The 18,590-nt window shown below is 29.7% G+C and overlaps 1 protein-coding gene across 1 annotated transcript in view; it reads right to left on the reverse strand.

Moving 5' to 3' along the window:
- LOC112684255 (protein Wnt-2) overlaps nt 1–18,590 on the reverse strand; it is a 110,572-nt gene that overhangs the window by 56,209 nt on the left and 35,773 nt on the right. The window contains exon 2 of the mRNA XM_025555675.1: nt 1,280–1,500. Coding sequence (XP_025411460.1) covers nt 1,280–1,500 — 221 coding nt within the window. The remainder of the gene's footprint in view (nt 1–1,279; nt 1,501–18,590) is intronic.

The following is an 18,590-nucleotide window of genomic DNA, read 5'->3' on the forward strand; positions in this document are numbered from 1 at the left end:
AATCGATAGCACGACGTAGCACATACGCACACACACACACACGCGCGCACGTACATATTAAAGTGTGCATTTAGCCTCGAACGCAGGTAGCTACGGGTATACCATTTCCGATCACGTTGTACGTCCTTCTGACGATGGCCTAATTATCCTGCATCCCCGGTTGGATATCTTGCGTGTTGTACACTTACTATGCATATTTATTGTAGGCACGAATCGATTCGAGCTGAAGATAATATTATTAACTTAAAATAGTTCTGAATCATAATTTATAAAATACGAATACATTAAGTTGGCGATTCGAGTCGGTCGGCATCGAATTGCTATTGTACGTCGAAACGTTGAAGTCGGATGGTACTAGTGGTTTCTTCAAGTAAACAAATTCGCGTAAATACTTAAAACGGATACAAATCGCACGAAGTGTTCCGTATTACGGTCTTCGTTTTCGATGCGCATGGCACATGGTCGATCGGAATCACCGGTATACGTAAAAATACGGACTCGTGCGGTAATCTAAAGCCGATTGTTTGCAAACGAACCCTGTTTGGACCAGTTAAAAAGTCACACTTATGCAAGGGTGTATTTAGGGCGGATTTTTGTGATTATCTAACGATAAATATAGAAAAAAGTATTATTATTTAAAATTTGAATTAGTAAAATATATGAAGTTCGGTTTATTTATCTGGGACTTACACATTACGTTCCACTCAAGAGCTAACACGTGCCTATCCAAATCACCCATACAGCAGACATGCGTTTCCGTATCGAAGGACGGCGATCGTTGTTTAATCAACGGACTCGAAAATACATTGGATGCAAAAACGAGGATGATGTTGAGTTCGGATCGCAGATCAGCCTAATATATAATTTCCCAATTTCACGCAATCCATCGATGTACAGACAGAAATCATTACAAAACAGTTGTATACACGTCAAATCCTTGTGCGAAAGTGGTAAGCATATATATCCACTCCTGTGTGAGTTTTCAACAAACTATCAAAGACGAGAATTTACAAGGAAGGGAAAATGGTTAATCCAATGTAACCTGCATCAGTCTCCTTGAAATGAGAGAAAAAACCTCCAGTATGATTTTCGATTCGCTCGAAAAATTCGATAACTCAAGTTCGTCCGTCCAAAAGACTACGACGTAATCGAATGAAAATTTACTCATTCTCATCGTATTTGAACATCAAAATCTTAAATTGACCTCCCCCTCCCCTCTCAAACCAATAAATCCATAAATAATACATTATTGTAATCGTTCTGTAGATAGGTGACTTACCGGTGATCTGTAAGTGTCCGAGTGCATTACCCTTCGTCGGCCCCGTACAGTTCCACCGATGGGTGCTAAACTGCTGTTGGCATTCATGTTTGGCTATGCGTATGCCGTGGCCGACGGCGCCCATCGCGTCGGGCGCAGCTGCGCAAATCCTCCGTTGATCCGCCGTCAGTCCGACCATCCTGTTGCAAATCACTTGAGCGCCAAACGCACTTGCCAATGTCCTGCAACAACACGTCATGTAAGATTACGAACTGTTGTATAAACGAGACTCGTTATACCCCGGAAATGGGGTCGTCGAGTTGTAAGTAAAAGTTTTGTGAAACACGAAAACTTCTGCAAAACATTAATATTTAAATTCTAGTAGCGTTCAATCCATATATTTACCATACACAAACAATCGCCACTCGGATTCATATTTAATTGCAATCCTTGCAGGTAATATTACGATTCAAATAGTTTTTCGCGGAGTGATTTGCAGAAGTACGTTATATACTCGTCGGTTCGAAACTACAACGAATGCTAGATTTTTTTTCTGGACTATGCAGTCTGCCTGGACCAGCATTTCCCACTAGGGTTTTTTAAAGGGCCAAATAATAACTTTGAAAATTACTTGTGGTCATATATATTTAATGGTAATGATTAAAAAAGATCAAAATGTATTAATTATAACTTAATAATTTACAATCATATTGCAATTTGTAATTCATAAAAGCTATTAAATTTATTAGAATAGTATCTTGTACATTTATAATAACATTATATTGAATAAAAAGTAGATGAAATAAACCAGAATAATAAGATATCATAAATAAAATGTATTGCATATAACATAACACCAACAACAACAAAATAAGTATTTTATTTTATTTACTCTATTTAATTTTTAATTTTAAAATGTAAATTTAGTTATAGTGCAGACCATACAAAACTTGGTTAAGGACCGCGTAATGGGTACCGCTGGTCAAGAATCTAGACTAATAAAATGTGACTGAACTCGCTCTTACTGTAAGGGTAGCATCTGATGGTCTACAAATGAAATACTTTATATATATAAAGTAAATGCTATTGTTTTATTAAAAATACCTACCAACATTTTTGGTAAAATACATCGGTGCTATATTATATATTAATCTAAAATATCGACACACAACGCTGTTGAATAATTAAGAATAAAAAATCTTGATAAAATGCAATAAAATTCATAAAAGAATCGATATGAAAAAAAAAAACTTAAAAAATGAACAAAACATTTAGCCAGACCTAATTTTAATTTTTTATTACAATATTTATTAATGAATACCGATACATATATACATATATACAATATACCGATTTCCCGAATACCTGATGTAATGTGATGTACATTATTAAATTAAATGGTTTAATTTAATTTTAAACCCCTACAGTATATCTATCCATATGTGAGTGTAGCTTTATTCGTCGTTGCTATTATGCAATATAATTGACATGGAGTATTAACTGATTATAGGTTACTGATTAACTGAACATACATGACTGTGCAAGTTAACGTATTTTTTTAACTCGTTAAGTTATTTTAAAATAATAAAGTTAAGTTAAATTAAAAATGACTTATATTTTTTTCGTTAACTCGTTAAGTTAAAAGTTAACTTTGAAAAAAAAGTAACTTTACTTAGTTGAAAATTAAAATTTTCTAATTTACAAAAATAAAAAATTGCACACATAATATTAGTTTTTTTACGCTCGAGAAAATAACTGGGTGTTAGTATTAATTATCTATCAAAAAACTAAAAATCAAAAATAATAAACTTTCACAGAAATATAATAAGCTAATAAAGTAATAAGCTAATAACAATATATTATAAATTCTAACGAGATGTGAACAGTACACATGCTAGTTGAATAATGAAATTAAATTAGAAATTATACCACAGTTGTTTTGTTATTAATCCCCCATCGACACTCGCTCTCATGGTATTTACTATTTTCACAGAATATTCTAAGGATTTCCATGGGTTTATAGTGTTTATACAATAACAATATTATAAAAATATAATGATAAAATATAACCCATATAATGACTGTTAAAGTTATTTTTCATATTATTTTCGTCTACAGGAAATTCATATTAAAATAGTAAATTATAAATATACTAAAAACGTCATTTAATAATTTGCATTATTCTTTACACTAAAATTAATTTAATTTAGATACTTTTAAATAAAATTAACTTAAAGTTTACATGTTAATATTAAAAAAAAAAGTAACTTATTAAGTTAATTTGTAAAAAAATTAACGAATTAATTAACTTAAGGTTTTAACTTAATTTTAACTTTTAATTCGTTAATGCCCAGTCTCAGGAATATTTAACATTCGATAACAATTACACTCAGCGAAAAGTATACTAATACACTTAGTAATAAGCCTATACATCATTACTTAAAACATTACAATAACACATCATTTTATACTGTATTTTAAATTTAAAACATTTCACACTCAGTCACATAATTGAATTACGTAAGTTTCACCCCGCAATTAATATATTTTATCTTAAATGAAAAATAATCTATATAGATATATATACATATGACCAAAAAATGTAAATACTAAAATAGGTATGTATAGTAATCCTTGGGCAGTAAGAAATATAATAAAGAAAATGGTATATACATTAAATTACCAATTTAAATCTGACGATCATCGTTTTCATTTTAACACAAATTATACAAGGCATCAGTGGTACCAATAATGCATTTTTAAATCATTGAAATCACAACATATAATATACTATTATAATCAGTTCTTAGAGTACTATGATTGGGTTATATTGTACAATGATGTATGTATACATTAACATTAAATATTTTACTTATTAAAGTTATAAGTGTCAATTGGCAATTACGTTTCATGCGTAAATAATCGTAAATAAATAAATAAGTAAATCGTTAATATTGGAACCATACAATTATGGAAATTTCATATCGACTCAACGCTATTTTAAAGTATAAAAAAAAAAAATAGAAGATTGTATGAGAAATTCGATACTTAACACAAAAAAAACATAAAAAACATAAAACTGTTCAACCGTGATTACACTACTTTTTTCCTTAGATACCGGTGCTGTATTTAAGGGTTGGGATGGACTGCAACCAAAATATTCCCATAATGTTATTTAAACTCAGAAGTATAAGGAATTTAATTAAACAAAATATAAACAGTTAACTATGCATAATAATGCAGGGAAAAAATATGATTTACGCCTATTCATTTGCAGCCCTCGCCGATTATTATAGCCATACAATTTAATTTTTTTGGACACAACACTTTTACCTCAATAGATGAATGCAACTTTTATACTGTACGGCAGCTGGTCACACTATACAGTGAGCACATATAATTTTATTTATCGGAGGGAGAAATCGTTATATATACTTTCATAATAATTTTAAAACGCTCAGATGTTGTATACGAGAGTTTATTTTAATTTCTATTCAAAACATTAAGATAATATATTTGTCACGTTGGTCTAATTAATTTATCGATCCACGGGGTGCATAATACATCTGGGTTGTATGGTCTGAGTGGAAAAAAAATATTAACACATTTTCGGTACTTTTGTTTTTAAATACATTAAAAAAAACAGGTAAAACTCCAATTCATGCCATCTAGCATAAACCAGCCTGAGTTAAAATGTATAAAGTAATTATACGAAAGTTATATTGATATTTAAATTAATTCTAACTCACATTTCATAGTAACACAATATGGATTATGATTTGATAATCTTCGACTAGCAATACAATTACATAAACGACGAAGGCTTTGGACTGAAAATTTAAATAATTTTATTTTGAAATTATTCGAAAAATATTAACAACAAAATTGTGATAAGTTCTCATTATGGCCACTGCAGATACGGATAGGATGTTTGAAAACTTTCCACTGCGAATTTCATAATGTTAAATCGAATTCGGTCTTCGGCTGTCTAGCGCGTAAGTCTGCCGGGGTAGGCCTTACAAATTACAACTAAATGGAGATTAATGGCAGTTGGATGGTAGCATTGGTAATACGTTTTAATGAAGGCGTATCTACTCCGCCGCGGACCACGCAAAAGCCGGTTTCTGGTCTTGCCTGAAACTACGAGACCGTAAAAAAGCTATCGCACCGATAAGATTATAATAATTAATGGAAAATAAACATAATAGTATTATGGGCTATTAATATTTAATAGATACAATCGATGGTAAACATTGCTTTAAATGATTTTATATGACTTGATATTAGTGAGCCATTAGTTATGTAAAAAAAAAAAAAATCGTAATTATTCGATGACAACATATGCGAGTAACGAACATGCTGAACGCGACTCTAGTTACTGTATCTGTATATATATATATATATATATATTTTAGATTGAACATAGAAGAAATTATATAACGATGTGTAGATCGAAAAACTAATTTTATAGTTACAACTTTAGGAAGAATAATAAATCTTGAACTGAACACAGAAAAATTATTCCTATTAGAGTAATTGTAATTTAAATAACTTTATTTTGATCGGTAATTAATCTGACAACACCAATTCAGTGAACTCCGACTAATGTGAGCACCTAACCGGTATGGTCATCCGCGTAATACGGGCGAAATATTCTGGTCCTCAAATCCAACGTACAATAACAAAATTATAAAAGAAACAGCATAATATGGACCACTAGGTTTGGTTTATGTGCACGATATTTATTTTACCTTAGAATTAAAAAATGTGTTTTCAACAATGTATTCAACATGCTTTTATTATCAACTAATATAATTAGGTTTCGTCGTGTCTATGAAATTGTGTTAATCAAAAGTAATAAAAATAATTAACTTTTAAACTTGAATGAAATTTTGTTATGAGTTTAATTAAATGTATAGGAATGATATCGAGAGCAATACGAAAAATACATAAATAAATATAAAGTGATAAACTTATAACTTTGTTTTCCTAACTCGACTACATTAATTTCAGTTTTACCATCAATTTAAACGCAATTGTGAGCGTTTTCGACTATAGTATGTCTCGAAAAAATCTTCTCTCAAGGAAAAATCTCGCGATTTGGATAAAGTGAAGTGTCTTTCTTCATTTACTTAACAATGTAAAATTTCTAGATTATATAAATCATTATTATTTTGTATTTTTATTAACAAAATAAAAACTTTTCAATAATAAAATGATTTATACGGCCAACCGCTTAATGTGAGCAAATAGATTAGGTCCCAACATGTCCACATTAAGCTAAATCCACTATATTAATTTGTATAATAAATGAAAAAATACAAATTTCGGATAGTAATATGTAAGAATGTTTTGTACGCAAAATATTTCCGCATTTTGATAATCTTAAAACTAACCATGGTTTTAAAAATAAAATACCTCCTTGTGGGTTAAACTTTTGACCTAATTTATTTTTTATAATTAGTTACGCTTTTGATAGTAATAGTATTGGGATCTAAGTGTGCTCAGCCATTTAAAATCAACTTTTACTCCTCGAGATCATTCCGAATATAAAACCACATTCAATGGTTGGCATGACGACATGATATTTTATAAAATAATTTTCATATAACACAATACAATACATAATGGGATTTTTACTGGTTTAGATCATTATTACAGATATTAAACATTAAACGTTTCAATCATTGGTGAACTTATTTTCTATTTGGGACGGTAATAGTACGAGTATATGTAGAGTGATTCGTAGTATATACATTTTCGTGTACTTCGAGTTATAAAACATATTTTAAGAGCAGAATACAATAATGTATTGTAAGTATACTACTACGAAAATGACAACTATATAGCTATATATATATATATATATATATATCGATTTAAAAACATTTCAGTCAGAAGTTTACGACGAAAACGACAATCAACATCCTTTCATAGATCTCCTCCATTCTTCGTAGCTTGAATTAAATATTTAATACGACCGAAGCGTTATTTAAAACGTTGTAAGAGATATTTCTTTTGAGATTTGCATTAAATTAATTTACTACTATGAAAACAATTTATATGACTTCCTAAATGTAATTGTATATTTTTATTCGGTTTCAAGAAAATACTACACAATCTAGTGTAAGCTGATTGAATGTCTATGAAAAATGATTGACTCTCATTTAAAAACATAAATTAATATTTTAAATGGCTTAGATATTCATTGGTTACTATTAAAACCAATTTATATATACGTTCACGTATGTCATAGATGCTCAAATATCTACTTTTAATAACTTCCATTTTGTTTGTTTGTAAATAATTTTAAACGTACGTTTTAAAACTATACATAACTTGAGAGTGGAATCAATTATCTGTATTTCAGCTGAATTTCTTTAGGCAAAATTTGTAATCAAATATTCATCAGTTTCAATTAATATTTGTTAAGACGTATAGGCGTATATAATTAAATCTTAAAATATTTTATAAATGACCATTTTTCGACTGTAAACCGTTTGCATGTTTAGAGGCGAGTCGTTATTTCCCATCAAAAACACAAAAAATATATTTATATCCAAACAAATTAAATTTGAAATTATTTTTGATTTGGTAAATGACGTTTAAAAATGTCCGAACAACTTTTAATATACGAGTGCGGTCGGCCTCGAAGTGGTATAAAAATCATTAAACACGTTCTAGGTCTACCTTTCTAGGAAAGTGTATATAAAAATATGATAACGTATTTAAAATGTTTGATTAAAAAAAAAAAATAAAAAAAAATCGACCACATATTTACATAGGTTTGAAATGTTGGCTATATATATAGCCAATATATATATATGGGTAGCGTAGCTGTTGTAATAACGATTCGGAGTTATTCGTTATAATACGCTTAATAATATTATAATACATGTTCGCATCACTAAACGGTCGAGGGGGGAGGGAAATAATAATAATTTAACAGAAAACAACTACAAAACAGTTTTTATTATTGTTGTTATATATATAGATATATAATTTTTTTTATAACCAAACCAGTTATTATCAGCTAATCGAAAAAACCAAGTAAAAGGTGTCAGGAGTATCAATACTTAATAATAATAATCGTATAAATGATGTGATACGGATTGATGAAGATCTGTTCAAACATAATACAACAATAACTATGGTATTATATTTATTATTTCGTGCGATCTCTAAGCATGTACACGTATTTTCTATTAAAAATATTATCTCATGTCGTACGGTTAAAATGTACTGTTAAAATCGCTCGTCCCTGGATTTTGTCCGTTCTTCGAGAATTCACTTTTGCCGATTTGCGAGTATCGAACGTCCAAGTATTTACAAATCATACTCATTATAGTTGATGATATAATATAATTTAATAATATTTATCATCATCGCTTGACTATAAACCTAATGATAGTAACGCAAGGTCCATCAAAATTAAAATATTTTTAATTTGTTTAATATGCTCGTATATATATAATGATACAACTGCATGATGAATTGAGTAAAAATTTGTCCTTTAAACTTGGCATTTAGTTGACAAAAAAAACAAACAAAATAATTAAATCAACTCTTAGTTCCGCTGGTCGATAATTTTTTTCTCGTTCGAAAGTTTTATATCAATTATAATAATTAATCATTCACTTGTTTTGTTATGTACCCTGCACGTGTGATAGTGATGATATTAGTCTGGGTCATCCGAAATTTCTACTTGAAAAGAGTGTGCTACAGGTATACAACAAAATTAATATTCCGAGGAGCAACGAGAATTATTTACCCGACAGGTAACTTAATTCACTTTACGCATCAACTAAATTTTAGTTTTGGCAGCTCGAATATATTTGTATACAACATTGTAATTTAAACGAATGTTAGTTTATTGGTGGTTAGAGCTCAGATTAATAGCCAGAGTTAATATATGATATTTCGTTTATTATGTTTCTTTTGTTTATAATAGATGCAAGTAAAACGATGGACCGAACAACTTAACAATGTTATTGTTTTATATTCTTTTTTTTTAATTTCCATGAGCTCTATTTTATCCTATGTATTTAAAATTATGTTTTTCCTAAATACGAGTTCATTTCATTCATCTTTAACTCATAATGTAGTTATACAAGTGCTAGTATTTTATATTCTGTGTATTTACCCGTGCTCGTACCCATTGGCTTACTAATACATATTTGTAATTATATGTAACTCGTTTTTCACTTATAAGCAAATCATTATTTAATTTATTCAAAAACGTATTTCTAAATAAAAATGTTTTACATTTTCGAAAGCATCATCATATAAAACCAAGCATGTATTGAACAAAAAAAATTACAATTTAACTAAATATAGCAATAATGCACATAATACAATATTAAATTTCAACCTAATTATTTATAATTTAAATAATATAAAACAATTTTTATTATTTACTAAAATATAGATTTTGAAAATCAAAAACATGGCTTTTCCTAAGTAGAATTAGCACAAAAGCAAAATATAGGTAGGTATAATAATATAATAGTATTATGCTATAGTAATATTAGGATTTAATTCAGTTTTAAATTAAAATGTATTATAAAAATAAAATGTTATAATTTTTTAAACAGTAAGTTTTTCACATACTGTACGTTTAAAAGTCAACACTAAGATTAATATATCGAACTATAATACTTTGATTAATAAACAAGTAAATTTAAATATTAACATAATTAAAATTTTAATTGCAATTTTATCAGTTATAATTATTCGAATAGTTTGTATTTTGTCAATTATGAGTAAGTCGTATTAAACGTATTGATCTATAACCTGACCATAAAATTATCTATCTGAAAATTAATATGTTTTTCATATTTTGATTTATGTAAAATGTGTGTGTACTTCAAAACTATATAAATTCCAATACATAGGTTTGTTTACTTCTTAAGAACTTTAAAGTTTCTCCATAATATCAAAATAAAATTGATTAATATAGAAAATAGATATTTACGCGAATTGGACAAATTTTCTTTTTCAGTAAATTATGAACTGAATTATGTGCTTGGTATATTGATCAAGTTTGCTTAAAAAACTAAAATATTAATTTAATATACCAACAAAGTGCGATGATTCGATTTAAAAATAAAAAAAACAGTGCAGTTAGATAGTTATTAGTTTACTTTAAAATTGGCTACGGGTGAGTTGGAGACCGGCATGTCATTAACGATGTCGAAGACTGGTGAATTGCGGTCCGGTAATATTTTAGGTAAGTTGTGGCCCGAGAAACTTTTCCATTTCATTTAATTTTAATAATATTATTATTTATACTGTGCCGCATCAAAACCAGTACCTTATCTAAAGTATAACGAAGATAGTTCACACACAAAATATTACAGTGTTCGTCTATTAGTTTATACTGCTATTCACCATTCTGTACATCTACGAAGACTACAAATGATATTTGAGTGTGTTATACACTATCACTGCCAGTAAATCAAAGCCAAGCTTTTTTTACGAAGGCTAAAAATTTCGTTTTCACAAAACACTAATAAACGATATACAGCGGTGGCCTTGCTGTGTCAAAAGTTGTAAGTGCTTTTTAAAATTATTCTCTTAAAAATATAATAGTTATGAGTACTACTGATCATAACCACAATCAAAATGACGAAAAAAGCCTACATAGGCAAATATTAAGTAATTCTCTGAAAATAAAAGTCTTAGAAGGTGTTGAAGGTCTTGCAAACCTTCAAAATAATTTATTTAACCTATTCATCAGTAAAAAAATAAATAATAAATAACAATAAAAAGTAATAAAAATACATTTTTGGGAGATGACTCAGCCAACCTTCTCATGGTGTCTCCTAGGTAACGCTGATGGGTTGATATAAAGTGATAAATAAAATGTGGCCGTAATTCGTACGTCTATCTCATAACTCCGGGCCCCAACTCGTACGTCTGTTTCGTAATCACGGGCTGCAACTCGTATTTAATTGAGGGATCAGGCCAGAACTCACCAACACCGTTAAGTTTATTTACGCTCAAGTTTTTATAAGAATATATATTAAATCATCGCATTACAAAAATCCATGATTTATTATATTTTCCTTTTACGCACAAAAGTCAAATAAAATATAATTAACGTTATGATTCTGTAACGTCTGATCAATTATATTATCAATAAAAGTAATAAATATTTAGTGGTAAAGCACATTATTTACTCAATGGAACCGTAATAAAATAATGAATACAATTTTACTCATAGTTTATAGTTTATCGTTGATTAATAATATATGTCGTATTATAACATAATTATAAATAATTATTTAATTTGTTTTTTATCGTGTATTCAATAATTATAAATTTATGTCAAATCATAGATTTTCAACAACACTATTCAATAATTAAGCTTTTTTTAAAACCATTGAGATATTGTTATACACGTTACCAAAATTACATTTATTTTTATTTATTTTATTAATTGCAATAAACGCCAAAGTTAGCATTTTATGCTAGTGATTTAGATTTATTTTACATTCACAAATTCCGTACCAAATTTTTGATGGGTTTTAAAATAAATTAATTCCCAGTTCAGCTCCGATAAATAATAATAATACAAAGTAATAATTTCACTGATTTTTTTTTTTTTTATATATACACTTATTGCAGAAATTTAAACTACGTTAGGGAAATAATTATTGGAAACAACTCTAATAAATCCATCATCATTTAAAATAAAATGTTTCAGACCGAAGCGTCATGATAAACTAATTGGTTTTAAGTTATATAATATATATATATACATGGAGTGCACCAAGAACATTCATAAATATTTTAGACGTTCAAATCAATCGATATTATAATAAGTGATTTAAAAAAATTAAAAGCATTAAAAAAAAAATCGACGACAGCAAAATTCTCGGATTTAGTTATTGTTTTCTAATAGAATAAATGAATAATTTTTATTCCGTTTCATAGTTTTAGGATTTTACACAATGTCTATAAGAATTAAAATTTTTTTTTATGGAATTCCAATCTATTCTGGTGCACGTACCTACTTCAATTAAAATACGCGTTTTACATTAAATACAGCAATATATGTAATTGTTATGTTATATAACTCTTATAATGTTAAATTAGAAAAATAATATATTGGTTCCTTAATATACTCAGCACAGCCCTTTCGACGTAAATGTGCAAAATATAATCGAAAAATAAATAAATAAATAATTGGCTATTACGAAATGCTTATAGCTTTTAAATTACTATAAAATGAACCCCTGTAAACGAAAGTTTATGTTAACAGAAAATATATACGATGAAACTATAATATGTCTCGTTTGCATAGTTGATTGAGTTCTTATAAAAAAAGTTCTTTATTTGATCATAAAAAAATAAAAGAAAACGCCATAGAATTAATGTGTCTGGGATTTTTCGCCGATAAATATCTAATCCATCTCTTATTTCCGGTGAAAAAAACAAATCGGTAAAACTAACTGAAGACTGCAGTAACACAATAATAATAACATTAACACAATAATATATGTTACAACATTTTTCTTGCACATGTGTTTTTGTAAAAACTAGAAGTACCTTATAAAGGGATTTTCACTTTTGAAATAATCAGAAGCACTTACGCAGGAACATAGTAGCTATATATCCCTAGTAATTGACCTAGACGGTGGTTTTAGGTTTCAGATTTTAGTTAAAAAATTATGACCCATCTTGAAAAATCAATGTTTTTCCTACACACATACAGTTCCTTAAAAATAGGAAAACAGCGGTTCAACTGTTTTTATCATTGTCGTTGAGCAGCCTTTATAATTTTCAACCGGAGCAAATAATCCCCAAAAATACCAGTACATAAGCAAATGCTACGATGATACTAATTGCCTTTCATTGTGAAGATATAATTCGCATAATAATTTGCTTACCACTAAAGCATACGATTTAATGTTAAAATTAAATCAAATACGAGTCCCGTTAAGTTAATACTATAATTATGTTTAGCAAAAGTCTACAATTAATCTATGTGTATAATACACAACTCGATTGTGTTTCAATACATTAATGACGTGCATATAATCAAACATAATTAATTTAATAAATAAATAGTAATCTAAATTATTTAAGAACTAAGATTTAATATTTATGATGGCAAAGTAGTATGTAAAACCGTATAGTGTTCGTTTTGTTATATGAATTATTCGAAATTACTTTATTACATGCCTAGAACAATTTAAGAGAAGCATGTACTTGCATAAAAAGTATTATAATGGTTCTCATAAAAAAAAAAAATCACTTTTACATCTGTATCTGAAATGCGTTTCCGAACCGATAAAAATATTATCACCATCGTATAATATTTTTGTATGCGGACCCAAATAAATCGACTGAAAACAAAACACTCGACCGAATACCGTAAAAAATATTTTTGATTTAAAAAAATAAATCACTAACAAATAAAATGACGTTCTCGGAATACACATGGGAGTTTCATTTGAAAAATCAAACTATATGATTGAACGCAAACGCGACGTTTGAAAAACAATATTTAAACTCTCTCGTACGCGCTCACATGCGTTTCAGTCACTATTGTTTTCGAACGAAAAAATTTATAGATTTATGTGTTATTAAAAGACTTAAAAAAAAATAAAAAATGTAATAAAAACAAATAAAAATTATTCTCCCCAACCGGTTTGTGCTCACATTACAACAATGCGAAACGTTAGAGCAAAAGTAAAAAAAATCCGTATAAAAAAAAAATATCAGTTTAAATTTATCGCATCATGTACATCGTGTATTGTTTTGATAAATAAATGTATATTATTATAAAATAGTTTTCGGAATCGCAAATCCTCTTCTTTTCTCCTCGTGCTCATCGTACGATTATCATTATTATTATTTTGACCAGGTTACATCGCCAGAAAACTTGGCTTGCTGCGGCTGTGGTATAATTATTAAATAATGTTATTACGCGTCTTCGAAAATGAAAACTAATAATATCAGCGCAGTAAGAGTACCGTAAACGTATTGTGGTAATACCGACTGTTATAACGATAATATTCAGGGCCAGATTTCCGTCTTGGTAAACGGTTGGCTGTCCAGGGCTCGAGTCCAAACGAAATTTCATCGTGCGAACCACCTAATAAATACACGAGAAAATAGTATGACACGTACACAAATTGAATTTTACCGATTGATTTAAAAAAAAATTATTATTATTTTAATCTTCGAGAAACGTGACACAAATTATTTCTATTTGCCCTCTCAATAGGTAGTATGAAGGTTTGAAAATAAATAATTATGACCAACCATTATACTGATGATTAGTACAGAAGAAATGAGTTCTTCACGTGGTTATGACATTAGTTTAATTAATAAAGTAGTAAGTATAAAGTACTTTAAAGTAATAAGCGCAATAATTATATTATATAATATGATTTGCTTTGAGTAAAAAATGAAATGAATTTTTGATTATTTCATTAAATTCCAAACGGTTGAAGAAATAACGAAGTGCAGCTCTTCCTCACGATAACTGCCTATAGGCAGTTTCTATAGGAACCCTGAGATACTCTGCGTGTAAATAAATGCAATAATTTGTCATTAGTTTAGCATAACGTAACATTGTAGTGTAATCTCGTCAGTTTGTACAGTACAATAACATATATACGAACGGTAATAATGAGCCGAATAATTAACGAGACGAAAATATAATATATGCACATACTGAACTCTACACATCCCTCCCGCCCCCATACGCGACAGGACTATCGCTTACTTCGGTGAAAAGTTGTCGATCTTAGTATACGATCCGGCATCGATTTTTCGTCTTGTTTTATTATTCCACTTCATAAATCTTTATTATAATACGTTGTATTGTATTACTTTACGTGGAAATATTTTACTCGTTCGTACGCGTGCACGTACACCAGGAGCGATTCCCTCCTATCCTTCCGTTTATACTGCTCGAAGCTTAATTTCATATTTAATTTATCTAAAACAATATGATACGAGCAGACGGACGAACGAGTGCCAGCGACTATGGTTTTCATTCAACGCATATATTATATTAAGATTAAATATACATGCGATGTATGTAAAAATAAAATATATGATACATAAATGTTGAATCGAAAAATTAAATGTAAAATACGACAGCAGTGTTGATACGCTCGTTACTCCTTCGGGTAGATACGCGCACACGTTGTTGTAGTTCTTCCGAAAATCTGAGTTTAACGTTTTGATTTACTTTAGTCGATGGAAATCGATCCGTACACAGTTATTATATTACACCGATATTCGAGTACCGTTACGTTGTTCCGTGTAGTAATAATTGCATTCAAAATTCGCGTGATCCAATTACGACATTCGTATGATAAAACGATTCTATCGCGATTTCCCCATCGTAATCTACCTACCTAACTTATCTTAAGACGAATAATCGAAGCAATATTTTTGTATGAAACCGTTGTACCATGCAGTATTCGTAAAAGATTTACCAATTTTGTCTAGCTTTCGAACTTGACTTGCTGGTCAGTCAACTGTAATCGATATATTCATATAATTTGTTGCAATGTTTTACAAGATCAGCCATTGCCGTATGATTTATGTGAAAAATTATCTTTGTCTAAACAACGTTTTCGATAGATCAAATACAAACGACATACATTATTCGCATAATAGTTTCAGCATGAATTACCAATTGTTGTTTATATAAAAAATGAAAAATTAGCACGTCAATCTCTTTCAGTATTTTATCCAGACGCTAAAGTGCTATTGAGAGTTATAAAAAAAAAAAAAAAATTAATTAACCATTTCCATTCGAATAGTGATATTTTAAATCTATACAAATAAGAATTGAATTTATTATTTGTTTAATATTATCCCAATACCGTTTTAACTATAATATTATGCGTTCCGGTGTTGACTCCATTCGAGTTGTTCGAATCTATTCGTTGTCACTGCGACTCGCCCACACCTGCTATTAAATACGGTCATTACTGTAACATATTATTATAATGTACTGTATAGGTACGCATATGCGATCATCGCGTACACGTAATAATGATGTACGTTGTTTTTTATTTTTTATCGCCGACCGATCTGGAAAAAGAAAGATGAAAAGAAATAAAGAAAGAGATATATACTATTGGCCTGCAGGTTCTAGAACCGTATACAACTGCAACACACGACTTGGTCATTTTAATTCTGTTTTTTTTTTTCATTTCCCAAAAAAAAACAAATTAAATAAAAAAATAACTCTGACGCCGGGTCGCGCGATGTATATAGTATAATATACGTATAATAACATCATGCACCGCGGACGTACGCGAGACGAGAGAGCAATTTATTATCATTTTATACGACCGCAACGATGATCAAATTGTGTCTCGTCCGCGAGAGTGCCGCGCGACGCTGTTACGTCGTGCGGTGAAAATGATAATAACGATAATAATAATAAAACTAAACGGACGCGAGAGGAGCGCAAAAAAAAGGAAAATAAAACATCCTTGTGCGCATTTCCGTCGTTTTGTGGGAATCGTTCGTGACTACCGGTGGGCGTGCGCGTGCACAACGACGACGGCGGGACTGTTTTTCCCGCGACCGCGCGGCAACGATTAACTAATCCCAAGAACGTTTTCCGCGCGCGGCACCGCGACGCGTATCGAATCCGTTCTTTCGCGTGTTCCGTTGCCGCCGTCGCACAGTGGCGTATTTAAGGAAAATCACGGTCGAAACCAGTGCTCGAAGTGAGGGGGGGATACGAAGGGATTGCATTCCTCTACATTTTTGTATTTACAGTTTTCATCCCTCTACTTGTTTTGTCTAGAATAACGCATTCCTCCTAAGATTTGTATTTTAAAATGATACACTTATTATCATTTTTATATTTATGTATAAGAAATTATTTGTTTTCGGTGAAAATAATTGTTTTTAACATTCAGGCCCGGACGCCCGGCTTATCGTGTTGTTTAGTATAAGCCGTTTCGCAACCCGTATTATACCCGTATTTAGAGTCACGGACTAAGATAATATACCTTATGTGAACTATAAAAAAAAATAAACATATTATAGGTACACAAGGTGTGAAGAATGTTATGATGATATCAGGAAATTTGAATTGTAAGGCATCCCTCCACTTATCTTAAGCTATTTCGAAACTTAATAATATCTCAATGCGATAAAACAATAAACTAATATTCACCAGAATTGCAAATCGAGTTTAGTCTTAGAGTAAGTTATACATGAACAGAGCGATTCTTTTATCATAACCAAACTTATTTTCTATATAAAATAAGAATAACAACGTACAAAAAAAAAAAATTAGTAAAAAATTTTTTTTTCAAATAAATTACAATTCGCTTCTATCTGTACTGCAGTTATATTCAGAATCTGCACTAGAATCGCTAATATTTTCTTCGATGTCTAAAATATAATGAGGAAGTTATAACAAATCAAACACTTCTTTAGAATAGTTTTCAATTATTTTTTTGGCAGGTTTCTCATACTACGCGTCGTACCTGTCCGTGCGGGTAGGTTAGACGAACACGTACGTGCGGAGGACACCAAGCAGTGATACCCGATTGAGCACGGTCGTTATCGGCCGACCTTTTGACAACCCGATTGAGCATGGTAAAAAAAAAAATTTTGTGTAGAACGTTGTCAGATTGAAAACTAACTATTAGGCTGGCAACACACTAGCGTTATTTTACCGCGCTGTGATTTTACTGCGCGTTTTGTTGAAGTACATTAAAATGAATAGAGCACAACACACGAATGTCACGCAGTAAAATTATGGCACGATATTTCGAAAACTGTCGCGTGCACCTTGACTTTACCGTGCGTTAAAAATACCGCTATAAAGGCTTATCGTGAGTACTCTGAATTTAAAAATTCTGAAAACCTACTTAAATACTTATTGAAAGTCGAAAATAAGTATTTAGGGAAAAAAATTTAAATTTTTACCTTTTTATAACAATTGTATGAGTGCTATTTTTAGCAAAAAAAAAATGTAATTATAACATGTGATTAAAATCCAATAAAAAAGTTTTAATTATAAATAATTATATTCAAATGTTTTTTTATTTTGTAATAATATGGAAACACCGAGCTCTATACACCAACAATATAAAAAAATGCGAAAAAAAGGTGTTTTGTCGTTTTTTTATTGGAGAGTTATTTCTTTTAGGAAACCTGAGCCGTAAACATTTTAAATTATGAAATAATTGTTACAAATCTAAAATTGAATTACATGATAAAAAAATCTTGAATACACAGTAATGCGGAGCATCGAATAATATTTTACGATACAAGACGGCAACGTCACACACATTTTCGTGCTCAATCGTGTGGTTTTTGAGTTCTTTTT

This window comes from Sipha flava, unplaced genomic scaffold (assembly GCF_003268045.1).
Source record: "Sipha flava isolate LNK unplaced genomic scaffold, YSA_version1 247_pilon_pilon, whole genome shotgun sequence".
Classification (NCBI taxonomy): Eukaryota; Metazoa; Arthropoda; class Insecta; order Hemiptera; family Aphididae; genus Sipha; species Sipha flava.